The sequence below is a fragment of the Aegilops tauschii genome, chromosome 3, assembly GCF_002575655.3.
Source record: "Aegilops tauschii subsp. strangulata cultivar AL8/78 chromosome 3, Aet v6.0, whole genome shotgun sequence".
In the NCBI taxonomy this organism is placed as follows: domain Eukaryota; kingdom Viridiplantae; phylum Streptophyta; class Magnoliopsida; order Poales; family Poaceae; genus Aegilops; species Aegilops tauschii.
The window spans coordinates 567926675-567943752 of NC_053037.3; the positions used below are offsets into that span (position 1 = coordinate 567926675).

The 17078-nt window shown below is 42.4% G+C and overlaps 1 protein-coding gene across 1 annotated transcript; it reads right to left on the reverse strand.

Annotated features, from left to right (window-relative positions):
- Positions 1–13489: 13489 nt before the first annotated feature.
- LOC141020690 (uncharacterized) lies at positions 13490–14194 on the reverse strand. Its single transcript, XM_073495619.1, has one exon. The coding sequence runs from the start codon at positions 14192–14194 to the stop codon at positions 13490–13492; it is 705 nt and encodes a 234-aa protein (XP_073351720.1).
- Between the last annotated feature and the right edge of the window lie 2884 nt (positions 14195–17078).

A 17078-nucleotide genomic window follows, 5' to 3' on the forward strand; every position in this document is an offset into this window, starting at 1 on the left:
AAGTAAATAAGCGAAGAATAATATGTGAAAAGCTCGTAGGCATTGGATCGATGATGGAGAATTATGCCGGATGCGATTATTCATGCAACAGTTATAACATAGGGTGACACAGAACTAGCTCCAATTCATCAATGTAATGTAAGCATGTATTCTGAATATAGTCATCGTGCTTATGGAAAAGAACTTGCATGACATCTTTTGTCCTACCCTCCCGTGGCAGCGGGGTCCTAATGGAAACTAAGGGATATTAAGGTCTCCTTTTAATAGAGTACCGGACCAAAGCATTAACACATAGTGAATACATGAACTCCTCAAACTACGGTCATCACCGGGAGTGGTACCGATTATTGTCACTTCGGGGTTGCCGAATCATAACACATAGTAGGTGACTATAGACTTGCAAGATAGGATCAAGAACTCACATATATTCATGAAAACATAATAGGTTCAGATCTGAAATCATGGCACTCGAGCCCTAGTGACAAGCATTAAGCATAGCAAAGTCATAGCAACATCTATCTCAGAACATAGTGGATACTAGGGATCAAACCCTAACAAAACTAACTCGATTACATGATAAATCTTATCCAACCCATTACCGTCCAGCAAGCCTACGATGGAATTACTCACGCACGGCGGTGAGCATCATGAAATTGGTGATGGAGGATGGTTGATGATGACGATGGCGACGGATTCCCCTCTCCGGAGCCCCGAACGGACTCCACATCAGCCCTCCCGAGAGAGATTAGGGCTTGGCGGCGGCTCCGTATCGTAAAACGCGATGAATCCTTCTCTGTGATTTTTTTTTCCCCGAACACGAATATATAGAGTTGGAGTTGAGGTCGGTGGAGCTCCAGGGGGCCCATGAGGCAGGGGGCGCGCCCAGGGGGCAGGCGCGCCTCCCACCCTCGTGGACAGGGTGTGGGCCCCCTCACCTTGATTCTTTCACCAGTATTTTTTATTAATTCCAAAATAATTCTCCGTTGATTTTTAGGTCATTCCGAGACCTTTTATTTCTGCACAAAAAGAACACCATGGTAATTCTGCTGAAAACAGCATCAATCCGGGTTAGTTCCATTCAAATCATGCAAGTTAGAGTCCAAAACAAGGGAAAAAGTGTTTGGAAAAGTAGATACGACGGAGACGTATCAGTGCATCAATGACATAATTCATCTGTGCAGCAATGAGGAGAATTCTCAGATCACGGACCAAGTCCACATCATTGCTACTATCATCTTTCAACTTATATTTCTCTAGGAACATATAAAAATAAACGGGGAGCTACATCGCGAGCTATTGATCTACAACATAGATATGCTAATACTACCAGGACTATGTTCATGATAAATTAAAGTTCAATTAATCATATTACTTAAGAACTCCCACTTAGATAGACATCCCTCTAATCATCTAAGTGATCACGTGATCCAAATCAACTAAACCATGTCCGATCATCACGTGAGATGGAGTAGTTTTCAATGGTGAACATCACTATGTTGATCATATCTATGATTAACGCTCGACCTTTCGGTCTCAGTGTTCCGAGGCCATATCTGCATAAGCTAGGCTCATCAAGTTTAACCCGAGTATTTTGCGTGTGCAAAACTGGCTTACACCCGTTGTATGTGAACGTAGAGCTTATCACACCTGATCATCACCTGGTGTCTCGGCACGACGAACTTTCGCAACGGTGCATACTAAGGGAGAACACTTGTACCTTGAAATTTAGTGAGAGATCATCTTATAATGCTACCGCCGAACTAAGCAAAATAAGTTGCATAAAGGATAAACATCACATGCAATCAATATAAGTGATATGATATGGTCATCATCATCTTGTGCCTTTGATCTCCATCTCCAAAGCACCGTCATGATCACCATCATCACTGGTGCGACACCTTAATCTCCATCGTAGCATCGTTGTCGTCTCGCCAACTATTGCTTCTACGACTATCGCTACCGCTTAGGGATAAAGTAAAAAACAATTACAGGGCGATTGCACTGCATACAATAAAGCGACAACCATATGGCTCATGCTAGTTGCCGATAACTCTGTTACAAAACATGATCATCTCATACAATAAAATTTAGCATGATGTCTTGACCATATCACATCACAACATGCCCTGCAAAAACAAGTTAGACGTCCTCTACTTTGTTGTTGCAAGTTTTACGTGGCTGCTATGGGGTGAGCAAGAACAGTTGTTACCTACGCATCAAAACCACAACGATTTTTTGTCAAGTGTGTTGTTTTAACCTTCAACAAGGACCGGGCGTAGTCACACTCGATTCAACTAAAGTTGGAGAAACTGACACCCGCCAGCCACCTGTGTGCGAAGCACATCGGTAGAACCAGTCTCGTGTAAGCGTACGCGTAATGTCGGTCCGGGCCACTTCATCCAACAATACCGCCGAATCAAAGTTTGACATGCTGGTAAGCAGTATGACTATTATCGCCCACAACTCTTTGTGTTATACTCGTGCATATAACGTCTACGCATAAACCTGGCTCGGATGCCACTGTTGGGGAACACAGTAATTTCAAAAAAATTCCTACACACACGCAAGATCCATCTAGGTGACGCATAGCAACGAGAGGGGAGAGTGTTGTCCACGTACCCTCATAGACAGAAAGCAGAAGCGTTATGACAACGCAGTTGATGTAGTCGTACATCTTCACGATCCGACCGATCCTAGTACCGAAAGTACGGCACCTCCGCGATCTGCACACGTTCAGCTCGGTGACGTCCCACGAACTCTAGATCCAGCTGAGTGTCGAGGGAGAGCTTCGTCAGCACGACGGCGTGATGACGGTGATGATGAAGTTACCGATGCAGGGCTTCGCCTAAGCACTACAACGATATGACCGAGGTGGAAATCTGTGGAGGGGGCACCGCACACGGCTAAGACAACGGTTAACTTGTGTCTTCTAGGGTGCCCCCTGCCCCCGTATATAAAGGAGCAAGGGGGAGGTCGGCCGGCCCTATAGGCGCGCCAAGGAGGGGAGGAATCCTCCTCCTAGTAGGAGTAGGATTCCTCCTTTCCTAGTCCTACTAGGAGGGGGAAGGAAGGAGAGGGGGAGGAAGAGGGAAAGAGGGGCCGCACCCCCCTCCCCTAGTCCAATTCGGACTCCCTTGGGGGGGGCGCCACCTCCTAGCTGCTGCCCTCTCTCTCCCCTAAAGCCCACTAAGGGCCCAATAACTTCTTGGGGGGGGGGTTCCGGTAACCCTCCGGCACTCCGGTTTTATCCGAAAACCTCCCGGAACACTTCCGGTGTCCAAATATAGTCGTCCAATATACCAATCTTTATGTCTCAACCATTTCGAGACTCCTCGTCATGTCCGTGATCACATCCGGGACTCCAAAAACCTTCGGTACATCAAAACACATAAACTCATAGTACCGGTCGTCACCGAACGTTAAGCGTGCGGACCCTACGGGTTCGAGAACTATGTAGACATGACCGAGACTCATCTCCGGTCAATAACCAATAGCGGAACCTGGATGCTCATATTGGTTCCTACATATTCTACGAAGATCTTTATCGGTCAAACCGCATAACAACATACGTTGTTCGCTTTGTCATCGGTATGTTACTTGCCCGAGATTCGATCATCGGTATGTCAATACCTAGTTCAATCTCGTTACCGGCAAGTCGCTTTACTTGTTCCGTAATGCATCATCCCACAACTAACTCATTAGTCACATTGCTTGCAAGGCTTATAGTGGTGTGCATTACCGAGAGGGCCCAGAGATATCTCTCCGACAATCGGAGTGACAAATCCTAATCTCGATCTATGCCAACTCAACAAACACCATCGGAGACACTTGTAGAGCATCTTTATAATCACCCAGTTACGTTGTGACGTTTGATAGCACACAAAGTGTTCCTCCGGTATTCGGGAGTTGCATAATCTCATAGTCATAGGAACATGTATAAGTCATGAAGAAAGCAATAGCAACAAACTAAATGATCATCGTGCTAAGCTAATGAATGGGTCAAGTCAATACATCATTCTCTAATGATGTGATCCCGTTAATCAAATGACAACTCATGTTTATGGCTAGGAAACTTAACCATCTTTGATTCAACGAGCTAGTCAAGTAGAGGCATACTAGTGACACTCTGTTTGTCTATGTATTCACACATGTACTAAGTTTCCGGTTAATACAATTCTAGCATGAATAATAAACATTTATCATGATATAAGGAAATAATAATAACTTTATTATTGCCTCTAGGGCATATTTCCTTCAGGATATGGGTAGCATGAGTTATTATTGTTGACATCACCCTTGAGGTGAGTATGTTGGGAGGCGAAATTATAAGCCCCTATCTTTCTATGTGTCTGGTTTAAACTTTTTGCTCATGTGTATGAGGTGTTAGCAATCATAGAGGACTATATGATGGTTGAGTATGTGGACTTGCCAAAAAAGGCTCCGATACGTGACCCTTCCTGAAAAGATGATGAATTGTAGTTGCAAAGTTGACTGGGAACATAGTTTGTTGGTTTTCAATAGATTTTATGCTGTATACTTCGATGTTGTGAGGAATTGTTACTTGTTCATGAGAAGTCTATGATAGAAGTTATATGATAAAAGTTCTTTGATAAAGTTTTATATTAAAGTTTGTTGTTGTTATAATAATATACATGATGCTTCTATGTCCGTATTTTTTATCGACACCTCTCTCTCTCTCTCTCTAAGCATGTGGACATGTTTTTCGATTTCAGTTTTGGCTTGAGGACAAGCGAGGTCTAAGCTTCGGGGAGTTGATACGTCCATTTTGCATCATGTTTTCCTGCTGGGGAATGTAGTAATTTCAAAAAATTCCTACGCACACGCAAGATCATGGTGATGCATAGCAACGAGAGGGGAGAGTGTTGTCCATGTACCCTCGTAGACCGAAAGCGGAAGCGTTATGACAACGTGGTTGATGTAGTCGTACGTCTTCACGATCCGACCGATCCAAGTACCGAACGCACGGCACCTCTGAGTTCAGCACACGTTCAGCTCGATGACGTCCCTCGAACTCCGATCCAGCCGAGCTTTAAGGGAGAGTTCTGTCAGCACGACGGCGTGGTGACGATGATGATGTTCTACCGACGCAGGGCTTCGCCTAAGTACCGCTACGATATTATCGAGGTGGATTATGGTGGAGGGGGGCACCGCACACGGCTAAAAGATCAATGATCAATTGTTGTGTCTTTGGGGTGCCCCCTGTCCCCGTATATAAAGGAACAAGGGGGGGAGAGGTGGCCGGCCAAGAGAGGGGCGCGCCAGGAGGAGTCCTACTCCCACCGGGAGTAGGACTCCCTCCCTTCCTTGTTGGATTAGGAGAAGGGGGAAAGAGGAGAGAGAGAGGAAGGAAAGTGGGGTGCCCCCCCTCCTTGTCCAATTCGGACTAGAGGGGGAGGGGGCGCGCGGCCTGCCCTAGCCGCCTGTCCTCTTCTCCACTAAGGCTCATGTAGGCCCATTAAACCCCCCGGGAGTTCTGGTAACCTCCCGGTACTCCGGTATATATCCAATAACCCCCGGAACCATTCCGGTGTCCGAATATAGTCGTCCAATATATCAATATTCATGTCTCGACCATTTCGAGACTCCTCGTCATGTCCGTGATCACATCCGGGACTCTGAACTACCTTCGGGTAATCAAAACATATAAACTCATAATATAACTGTCATCGAAACTTTAAGCGTGCGGACCCTACGGGTTCGAGAACTATGCAGACATGACCGAGAAACGTCTCCGGTCAATAACCAATAGCGGAACCTGGATGCTCATATTGGCTCCCACATATTCTACGAAGATCTTTATCGGTCAAACCGCATAACAACATACGTTGTTCCCTTTGTCATCGGTATGTTACTTGCCCGAGATTCGATCGTCGGTATCTCAATACCTAGTTCAATCTCGTTACCGGCAAGTCTCTTTACTCGTTCCGTAATACATCATCTCGCAACTAACTCATTAGTTACAATGCTTGCAAGGCTTATAGTGATGTGCATTACTGAGTGGGCCTAGAGATACCTCTCCGACAATCGGAGTGACAAATCCTAATCTCGAAATAGGCCAACCCAACAAGTACCTTCGGAGACACCTGTAGAGCACCTTTATAATCACCCAGTTACGTTGTGACGTTTGGTAGCACACAAAGTGTTCCTCCGGTAAACGGGAGTTGCATAATCTCATAGTCATAGGAACATGTATAAGTCATGAAGAAAGCAATAGCAGAATACTAAACGATCAAGTGCTAAGCTAACGGAATGGGTCAAGTCAATCACATCATTCTCCTAATGATGTGATCCCGTTAATCAAATGACAACTCATGTCTATGGCTAGGAAACATAACCATCTTTGATCAACGAGCTAGTCAAGTAGAGGCATACTAGTGACACTCTGTTTGTATATGTATTCACACAAGTATTATGTTTCCGGTTAATACAATTCTAGCATGAATAATAAACATTTATCATGAAATAAGGAAATAAATAATAACTTTATTATTGCCTCTAGGGTATATTTCCTTCATTTCCTACTGTTATTTATGATGTTTTTATGCATAATAATGCTTTTTGGAGTAATTCTAATGCCTTTCCCCTCATAATATGCAAGGTTCACACAAAGAGGGAGAATACCGGCAGCTGGAATTCTGGACCTGAAAAAGCAACGTCAGGCTACCTATTCTGCACAACTCCAAACGAGCTGAAACTTCACGGGGAATTTTTATGGAATAAATAAGAATTATTGGAGCAAATAACTACCAGAGGGGGCCCACCGGGTGGGCACAACCCACCTGGGCGCGCCAGGGAGCCCAGGCACGCCCTGGTGGGTTGTGCCCTCCTCGGCCCACCTCTGGTGGCCATCTTCTAGTATATAAGTCATTTTGACCTAGAAAAAAAATCAAGGGAGGACTTTCGTGACGAAGCGCCGCCTTCTCGAGGCGGAACTTGGGCAGGAGCACTTTTGCCCTCCAGCGGGGGAACTTCCCTCCCGGAGGGGGAAATCATCGTCATCATCATCACCAACAACTGTCCCATCTTGGGGAGGGCAATCTCCATCAACATCTTCAACAGCACCATGTCCTCTCAAACCCTAGTTCATCTCTTGTGTTAAATCTTTGTACCGGAACTATAGATTGGTACTTGTGGGTGACTAGTAGTGTTGATTACATCTTGTAGTTGATTACTATATGGTTTATTTGGTGGAAGATTATATATCCAGATCCATTATGCTATTTAATACCCCTCTGATCTTGAGCATGATTATCATTTGTGAGTAGTTACTTTTGTTCTTGAGGTCACGGGAGAAATCTTGTTGCAAGTAATCATGTGAACTTGATATGTGTTCGATATTTTGATGGTATTTATGTTGTGATTGCCTTAGTGGTGTCATGTGAACGTCGACGACATGACACTTCACCATACTTGGGCCTAAGGGAATGCATTGTGGAGTAGTTATTAGATGATGGGTTGCGAGAGTGACAGAAGCTTAAACCCTAGTTTATGCGCTATTCCGTAAGGGGCTGATTTGGATCCAAAAGTTTAATGCTATGGTTAGATTTATTCTTAATACTTTTCTTGTAGTTGCAGATGCTTGCGGGGGGGTTAATCATAAGTAGGAGGTTTGTTCGAGTAAGAACAACACCTAAGCACCGGTCCACCCACATATCAAATTATCAAAGTAGCGAACACAAATCAAACCAACATGATGAAAGTGACTAGATGAAATTCCCGTGTACCCTCAAGAACACTTTGCTTATCATAAGAGACCGTTTTGGCCTGTCCTTTGCCTCAAAAGGATTGGTCTACCTTGCTGCACTTTTGTTACCATTAGCGTTACTTGCTCGTTACAAATTATCTTGCTATCAAACTACTCGTTACTTATAATTTCAGTGCTTGCAGATATTACCTTACTGAAAACCGCTTGTCATTTCCTTCTGCTCCTCGCTGGGTTGGACACTCTTACTTATTGAAAGGACTACGATTGATCCCCTATACTTGTGGGTCATCACTAGCTCACAAGGATGCCTGAACATGACAATGAGAAAGAAGAACAAAACCGATAATGAGCAGACCGGTATAGTGAGCATGTGTATGACTCCTAGGCCAACATATCTCACCTTGGGTTTTGTAACGTATCGCGAAGCAACGGGAATATCATGTGATAACCAAAGCTTCACTTGAATATCATTCATGTATATATGGATGTCCATGGTTCCCCTATTGATCATTCAACAAAAGATGTTTTTGTTCATGTCTATGTTTTACCGTACCTACAGGGTCACATGCTTAAGGGAATTATGATATGTTAAGTTCTAGTGGAGTGAGGAATGTGAGAAAATATTCTCCAAATAGTTTTGGTAACAAAAGAATAGTTTCAAGAGAAACCGGTAATGTTTCGGGGAGTACCGGGTAATACCGAGAAATGATAGATAGGCGGGAAATATTTCCGGGGATATATATATATATATATATATATATATATATATATATATATATATATATATATATATATATATATATATATATATATATATATAGTGGCCTTAGATAATTATCTAGGAGTCCGTATTATTTATTTAGAGTCAATGGGCTAAAGAAAATATCAATAAGGCCTATTAGGGGAGAGTTATTGAGTCTATAGGCCCAATAAGGTTGTGGCACCCCCTATCTTGTTGGACAAGCTTGGGGATGAATTGCATTGGCAGTAGGACTCCTCCTCCCTTGGTCGGCGCACCAAGGAGTGAAGCCTCCTCCAAGTTGGCCAGCCCGCTTCCCTTCACCTATATATACTAGAGGATTTGACCCCAAGAGACACACAAGTTCCATTGTTTAGGGCCTCCTCTAGTTCTCGCTTGTCATAGTTCTAATTTAGACTTGATATATATTAGAGCTAATTCTTGTTTTTATCTTATCCACACAATAGAGAAGACCTATGAGGTTCTCAACTTTCTCCTCTAGTTCTCTGCGACGTCTAGCTCCGGATCGTGAGGACCGAATGCATGCAATCCGTAGAGAGGTCGTGCTTTTGTTCTTTGGTTCGAGGGGTCATTCTTGAACAGTTCGAGGGACTTCGTCAATGATCTACACCAACTCTTCTTCTGCTGCAACTCGAAGTTGGTAATGATCCAATCTATAGCTCTAATGCTTCTTCATAGTGATCCAGGATCTTGATTGTAGGCCACTATTTTCTACTACGTTTCCCAACACGAGACTAAAACATGACAAAATTGTCTCTTTTTAAGGGCAACTCCCAGGAGGATTCTGTCATCGGAGGGCTACCTGGAGCTTAATGTGGATGTGGGTGTAGCCAAGGTAAAGTCAAAGGGAGTCATTGTTTGTCTGTCTGGACTAGGATGGTATCTACCATGATTCTTGGGTATGTATGTTTGATGACCTCGTGGACCCTGCAACCATTGTGGCAATGGCATATTGCCAACCTCTTGCTCCAGCAAAGCATCACACATCAAATTTTGATAGTCATAATTTAGATAGGAGCTATCCTTTGACAGTGGAGGCAGGGTTTGGCTGATCCAGCTGCTTGACTCACTCATTGTACCCATAAACAATATTGAAAAAAGTTTGTGTTGATGATAAAAAAACATGACGCAGTGGGTGGCCGAGTACAAGAGGATAATCTCTTTCTTAGTGGAGGGTATACAAGAACTAGACTCTGGTCGAACACCGCTCATTGTGTACCTTCCCTCCCACCCCTCTCCCTCTATCTTCCCCGGGCCCCTTTCTTGTTGCTTGAAACATGTATCTCAGATATGTAACTATCTAGGTGTGAGTTGAAAGAGTGAATGTAGTAAGGATCCTATCATCTGGTATTCAAAGCCTGAAATTATCACCCACCTTCTCTTGACTCGGTTGAGCAATCCTGGATCACACCCATACCCGAGCCTCGTGTAGATTATGGCGAAGTTGAGGCAGTGAAGGAGTGCAACAACATTCCCAAGGTGCTCCTCCTGATCCAGCCAACACTGGACAAGATGAGCCGACAGTGTTGAAGATGGAGCCTAAGATCTATTGATGGCTATTGTGTGCTTTGGTTGGCAGTGCCTTCTCTTGGGCGCCACTTCACTCTTTTTGTATCTTTTTTGTAACCCGTCCATCCTTGCGTTGTAAGATCACAACCTATGTGTTGTGACCAATGGCAGAAATTTGTAATGTAACTTGTTGAGTACCGCACGTTCTTAAGTTATGAAATGTATGTACCAATTAGCTATTTATTTTGTTATTGGTAGGTTCCAAAGAATGGTCAGAGTTTACTGTTTAGTAGCGCATGTATCTAAGCTATATATGATGCTACCGAAAAACTATACTAGTAGACATATTTCTTGCCACTATGAAACTAATAAGACTACTACATTATAATACAGTTTTGTAAAAGTCAATCCCCCACAAAACAAAATCTACACACACACACACACACACACACACATTGAGCTATTCTGTTGAACTGACGAATTCGAGTGGTTGGACTGATGCTTTCATATTCGTTGAACTGATCGTCTTGTTATGTTCAAAAAAATTGCAATTTTTTGTCGGAACAGGGCACGTAATATATCATTGGAAAGCTCTTGGTTTAAGAAATATATAAATTTTGCGAAAACCTCGCGGTTTAAGAGCAGTTTTAAAAAACATTTTTTTAATTCGAAAACGTGAATCGTATTTTGGCCTTAATTTTCAAACGGTTTGTCAAAATTGAGCAAATGAGATGGCGTTGGAAAGCTGGTGAAATTCTTCTTCCATATATAGAATGTTTTTTCAAATTCTATATGATTTTAAAGTAATTTGGAAAAATGTGAAATTCTGAGTGAAATGTATTTTCTTGAATTTTTTCAACGGTTCGTCGGATTGATGCAAGTGATACGGCGCTCGAAAGATATGGAAAATGCGTAACTTTTGCATATAGAAACTTTTTCTAATTCCTTATAGTTTAAATTCAAATTCGAATACGATGAAAGTTGGTTTTGAACACGTTTTTTTTTAGTTTGTCAAAATGGGGCAAATACTATACCGTTGGAAACCTATCAAAAATGCAAAACTTAGTCATGTTGAACGTTTTCTTAAATTAACAGCCGTTTAAGAGTAATTTTGAATTTGGTGAGACCCATCGTGCTGTTTTCCATCCGAAAAACAGAGTACTCGTTCTTATCTATGTATGTGTTTGTACTGAGGTATTTTCCATAAAGTAATTTTGAATGGGTCCGAATGAAGAGTACTTGAGCTGATGTCCGTATGGGTTTTCACTGAGTATGTTTTCACGGACTAGACTTTATTCTGTTTTTTCGGTATGGTTTTCCGCGTAACTTTTCAACGTTTTACGGCATCATAGTCCCCGAACTTGCATGGTTTATATCGTTGAACTGAATTTTTCGTTGAGCGGGTTTGTACTTAGCATTGTTTCATCATTGTTCGCAAATGATAGTATGAATTGAGCTATGTGCGGGTTTGTGTTGAGCATTGTTTCATCATTGTTCGCAAATGATAGTACGAGCTAAGCTCTGTGCAGGTTTGTACTGAGCATTCTTGTCACGGTGTCATGATCTCCAAACTTATGTTGTTTTGTGCTGCGAACTTTCTAAAAATTTGTTGCTGAATCACCCCGGTTCTTTTTCTTTCTGAATTTTTTGCCCTCTGGAGTTTGTACTGATGTGAATCCTTTTGCTGAACCGCTACAAAATTTTGTGTGTCGGATCACCATATAACTTAGAACCAAATTGTTTTTTGAACATATACTCAACTTTTTCTATATGTACATGGAATTGGGGGAACAGTAACAATAGTTATACTTTCTGGATAGTAATACATGAGCTCGTTTGGACTGTGATGCATGAACTTCTTGGTAAATTGAAGTTTGTACTCTGGACGGTAATACATGCCCTCTCGAGGTTGTACTGATGTGAATCCTTTCAAACTTCTCTGGCTTACATCGTTGAACAGGCTGTATTCTTTTTCACCACCGCCATTGTTTTTGTCCATCTCCTCCACCAGCATTCCACGAATACATACTGGACTAGCACACCTAGTTTGTGCTTCAGGAAATAAGATTGTAGGTCAAGGTTCATATACACAAAGTTTGAACTTCACTCAAAAATAGATACTTCAGCCTCACACATACAAACCGAAAACACGCAAAAATTGGTTCTCTTTAGACATATCAACATGGCACTATTCTTTTTGTAGTAACTATAGTTGAATTGTTGTGTTTTTCTTGTTACTAAACTAGTATAAAAATAGTTATTGAGTGTATATCCGAATTGATATATATTTTTGTCAATGAATTGGTGTAATATCTGTACTAGAACTGCTACAACAGTATTATATATAGAACCAAGCACTCTCATCAGAGCAAGTAATTGAAATGATTAAGCCAAGTCAGAATGTCCACATGGCACCTCCACAGGAAAGCATAATGTGAGAAATGATTCAGCCATGTCAGGATGTCCACAAGGCACTCAACCCATTTCACATTTCTAATCCAACTGAGAATTATCTCATATATTCTAGCCTGTGATGTGTGAGAAGAATAGATGCAGGTTCATCACCATAGCAGCTGCACCGCTCCAGCATATAGAGATTCAGATGACTCCATTTTTACAGTAGAAAGAGAGTGAGGTTCGCCTTCAACAACCTGCAAAAGTAGAAACAATGTAACTTTTTAGATGTTGCAGATATATAACTCAAAAGCACATATACCATGATGACTCTATCATGAGAGTAGTTATAAAAAATCAAACTTGTTGCTTCAGTTACCTCATTTTCCCAGACTAGTTCTCTCATGAAAAAAAATGCAGGAACATCTAAAAGAATGCATTCTTTTAGTCCTCAGACACCAAAGAGAAATCCAGAGAAAATCGTTGAACCTTCAGAAGCATAACAACGAACAGGTTGTGAGCATGGAGCAGTTCAAAGGCGGGATTTTGATGCAGCATAATGTACAGATGCACCTCCCCTACTGTTCAGATTGTGTAGATCATTTAGTTCCATAACACGCTCACACACGCAGCACACAGACGCAAACACATTGGTCGGCTGGAAGCCAGAGCAGGAGCAGCCGCCCAAGGCGGAGCTTGGGAGGCGGCCGCGGCCGGCCAGACGACGGGACGGCCCGCCGCAAGCGCCGGCAAGTACTACTCCCTCCATAAAGAAATGTAAGATCGTTTAGATAACTATTTTTAAACTATCTTATATTTCTTTACGAAGGGGATACTTGATAATTTCTACAAATTACAAGTCCGCATTATGATTCTTTTATGGGGAGAAATCTCTAACAAAGGGATAACTGGATGAAATATGACGACGACCTTACAATCTTTCAACGAACATAGCAGATAACCGACTGAATCCCTAACAAAGAAGGGAATAACTGACAGAAATGTTGACGACGAATCTTTGATATTTGGAAGAAAGAAAAAAGGAGACTGGATGCTGCTGCTCTGCTCGGCTTTGAACCGTACGTCTCATGAGTACACTACTACAGAGCAAGAAACTCCGGCAGGGCACAGATCCTCACGTCGCTGCGGCAAATCGGGCACGTCGTCGCCTGGCAGAACCACCTGAAAATGCACCGGCGGTGGAAGGCGTGCGGGCACCTCGGCGGCTGCACGGCGGGCTCTCCATCCAGTCCCTCCAAGCAGATAGGGCAGTTGTCCGGCCTGTCGCTGCCGCCCAGGTCCCTCTCCTTGCACGCCATCAGGAGAGCCTGCTCGTCATGTATGAACTGCCGGTCCACCTCCATGACGAAGCGGAAAGTGAAGCCGCGGGTGGCGCTGTCGCCGCACGCCACGCGGACGATCTGCGGCACCACGTTCGAGGGTACGACGCCGTCCCACTCGTCGTCGGAAAGGCGGAGCACCCGGAGCTGGGGCATTCTCGCCAGCATCCTGCGGAGCGCCCAGCGACACGCACCGTCGCTCTGGAGCGCGGAGAGGTCTCTGACGAGGAACTTCATGGCGGAGCCGTTGCTTGGCCCGATGTACGCCTGGTGCATCACGATCGGGGGCTGGCCGCGTCCGCGGAACTCCAGGGACCGCTTCACGGAGCACTTCACGAACACCGCGAACTGGTACCCAGCGTCGGGCGGCGCGGGATCGACGGAGAACCAGCTGGCGGTCGCCTCGACACTGCGCATGACTAATAGGCCAGCGGCCGCCGCGGCGGCGACGGCGTGATTCGACATCGCCGTCGCTATTTCACTACACCCGCTGGCAACATGGGATCTGTCGTGGCAAAGCTGCAGATGGTTGCGGTGCGGATAGCGGTGGCGCTATTTGTAGTCGACGGCCGGGGGGCGCGTGCGCGTACAGCGGCTACCAGTCGGAGAGGCTTCGGGCGGGACATTCGAATTCTTGTTAGGAAACGAACGCGATGGAAATAAAAAAAGGAAATATTTTACTCCGTTTCACGCGGCAAATTCGAATTCTTTTTAGGAAACGAACGCGATGCAAAATGTTTTTAGGAAAGAAACGAACGCGATGCAAATGTTTTTCTTTTTAGGAAAAGAACGCGATGCAAATCTTCCGTTTCACACGGAAAGGGTAGGCAGTTAAATGATTCTTTTTTTGACATCAAAGTTAAATGATTCCTTTTAGGAAACGAAACGTGATACAATTCTGCTGTCCGTTTCAGGCCTTTAGCCTCGCCTTAAGCACAAGTTAGTTTTTTTTCGATGCGTACATAAAATGTGGGCTGGCCATTTGCGCAGCCCATTAGCGTATATATTTTTTCACTTCCCAAAAAATATTTTATATATCTAAATAATAAATGAAAATAGAGTTTGCTTTAATAAATGAGATATTAGAAAATTAATAGATCAAGAGAAAAATATCATCTATTTATAGTTTTGTTCATATAGCTTCTTAGATTACTTCTTGTATACTTACAAAATTTACACTGATAGTGAAAAGTATTTCCTGAAATCACAAATAAAAGGGTAAAAAAATAGTAAACTATAGTTTGCCGCTTCGCGGACGCCATTCGCAGGCAGATGATTTGGGGGCGGGGGGGCATGTGGAACTCATATGTAAGGCTAGTTATTGAAACGGGAAGAACAAAAGTCATCCTTGAAGCGCAATAACATCGCGCCAGGGCAGGGCATCAAAAGTCAAACTTGTAATACATGTGTCACTTCTTTCTCATGCCACTAAGAAAATGTTATCAGCACTGGAGTCGGCTTCATGCAATTACTCTATATTGATTCTTCATTATTAGGGTCTGATTACATTATCATTGCAAAAAAAAATATTGGAGTTCGTTAGGAAAAGAAGCCATGACAACCGTATTACTTTAAGCAAAGGAGCACATGATGAAAACTATATGACACCCATCACATTATTACATAATGATACCATTTACATTACATTACGTAATGTTGATGGAACAAAGTAATGCATAATAAGGGTAGCTATTTCTTCCATGATGAAATACCAAGGAACTTCTTGTATGGAGCAACAAGTCATGTCAATGAAAAAATGCTAGATCAAACAATCTACTAGTTTGAAAAAAAAATGCCACTTTGGTGGAATAATTTCTTGCACAATATGGATTTTTATGTATGCTCGAAGGAAAAAACTTCCAGTATGAAGAAAAAATCCGTGCCAATTAAACAAGTGTTGCACAATACGAAACATATTTCGGTGTTCACAAAATAAGCAATATATTTGATTTATTTTTTGTATATTGGATCAAAAACTTTAGTGGCGTGAAGGAAATGATTTTATGTAGCCTGAATAATGAAAAATAGATGAAACACTTAAAAAGTATTTATGAAACATTTTACAAAAAAATATAGCTACTGTGTATTAGGTGAATGTCACCCATAAAAAGTATTTATGAAACATTTTACAAAAAAAATATAACTATTGTGTATTATGTGAAAGTCATCCATAAAATTGTTAGTGGGTAGGGCTTGAGAAAATCCTATCGAGCTCGGTGGAAAACTATGGATAAATAGTTGAGTGCAGCATTTTGGAGGACGAGCTCCATGGAGCTCTTTTTTAAAAGAAACACAAAAAATATATTATTAAGTTTCAAAAATATCTGTAAAAAATATATGCGTTCATATGGATGTGTTTTACGTGTGTGTAAGTTCTGACAATGACATACATTATGTTGAGAGCTACACAAAAAAGACAAATTCGTGCATTTTTTTTATAGTGAACAGTACGTGTACTGTTCACCATTTCAAAATCACAATTCTGTATTGTTATGTAGCTCTCACAGTAATGTATATCATCTTCAAATTTTACACACATGTATTACACATCCGTATGAAAATGTATGATTTTTTTAGATTTTTTTGAAACTTCAAAATGTAAAATTTTAAAAAAAATCAAAATAAAGAGCTCCATGGAGCTTGGCCTCCATTCAGCATTTTCGTCAATATTTGCCCTTAAAATACAATTGCAATATGTGTGGAAAGGGTAGTCATCATATGCAGGGTGGCACAATTAAGCGAGCGGGCAGGCGTCACAGATCAAAATTCACAACGGTAAAAGACACATGTGTCATCCTCTGTCGCTTCTTTCTCGTGCTACTCAACTACAATTAGCATTGGAGCTAGCATAGGGTCTTCCGATGTTTGTCTCTTAGCATGGGTTTGTAGCTAAAATGTTGATGTGGCACATCAATTAAGGGAGAGTGGGGAGTTGTATGTTAGTGGAGATAAAGTTTAACCATGTTTCTGTATGTAGTGTAACCGATGCTCTAATCCGGTGTGGCTTCTCGCCCTATGTTTCTCTCCTTCCCATCTCTCTCTAACTAACATGAACCCTATACCAAATTAATGTAACATCATTTAGATAAAAACATAAAGAGACAATGCATTGGGTGGTTGTCTCTAAAACTCTTTCACCACCTAGAATGACGAGTTAAGAGCCAATGTATTAGGTGTGCCCTTGGTACAACTATCTTTAAACATTCTCTCAGATTAGTAAAGGATTACTTTAAGCAAAGGAGCATGCAATAGTCATTTCTATGGAAGAAACGTGTCTAGTTGTAATTTTCATTTTCGGCAAGAAACAAACCTTAATAGACGTGGAAGTCCATCTACTCCACCTTTTTGT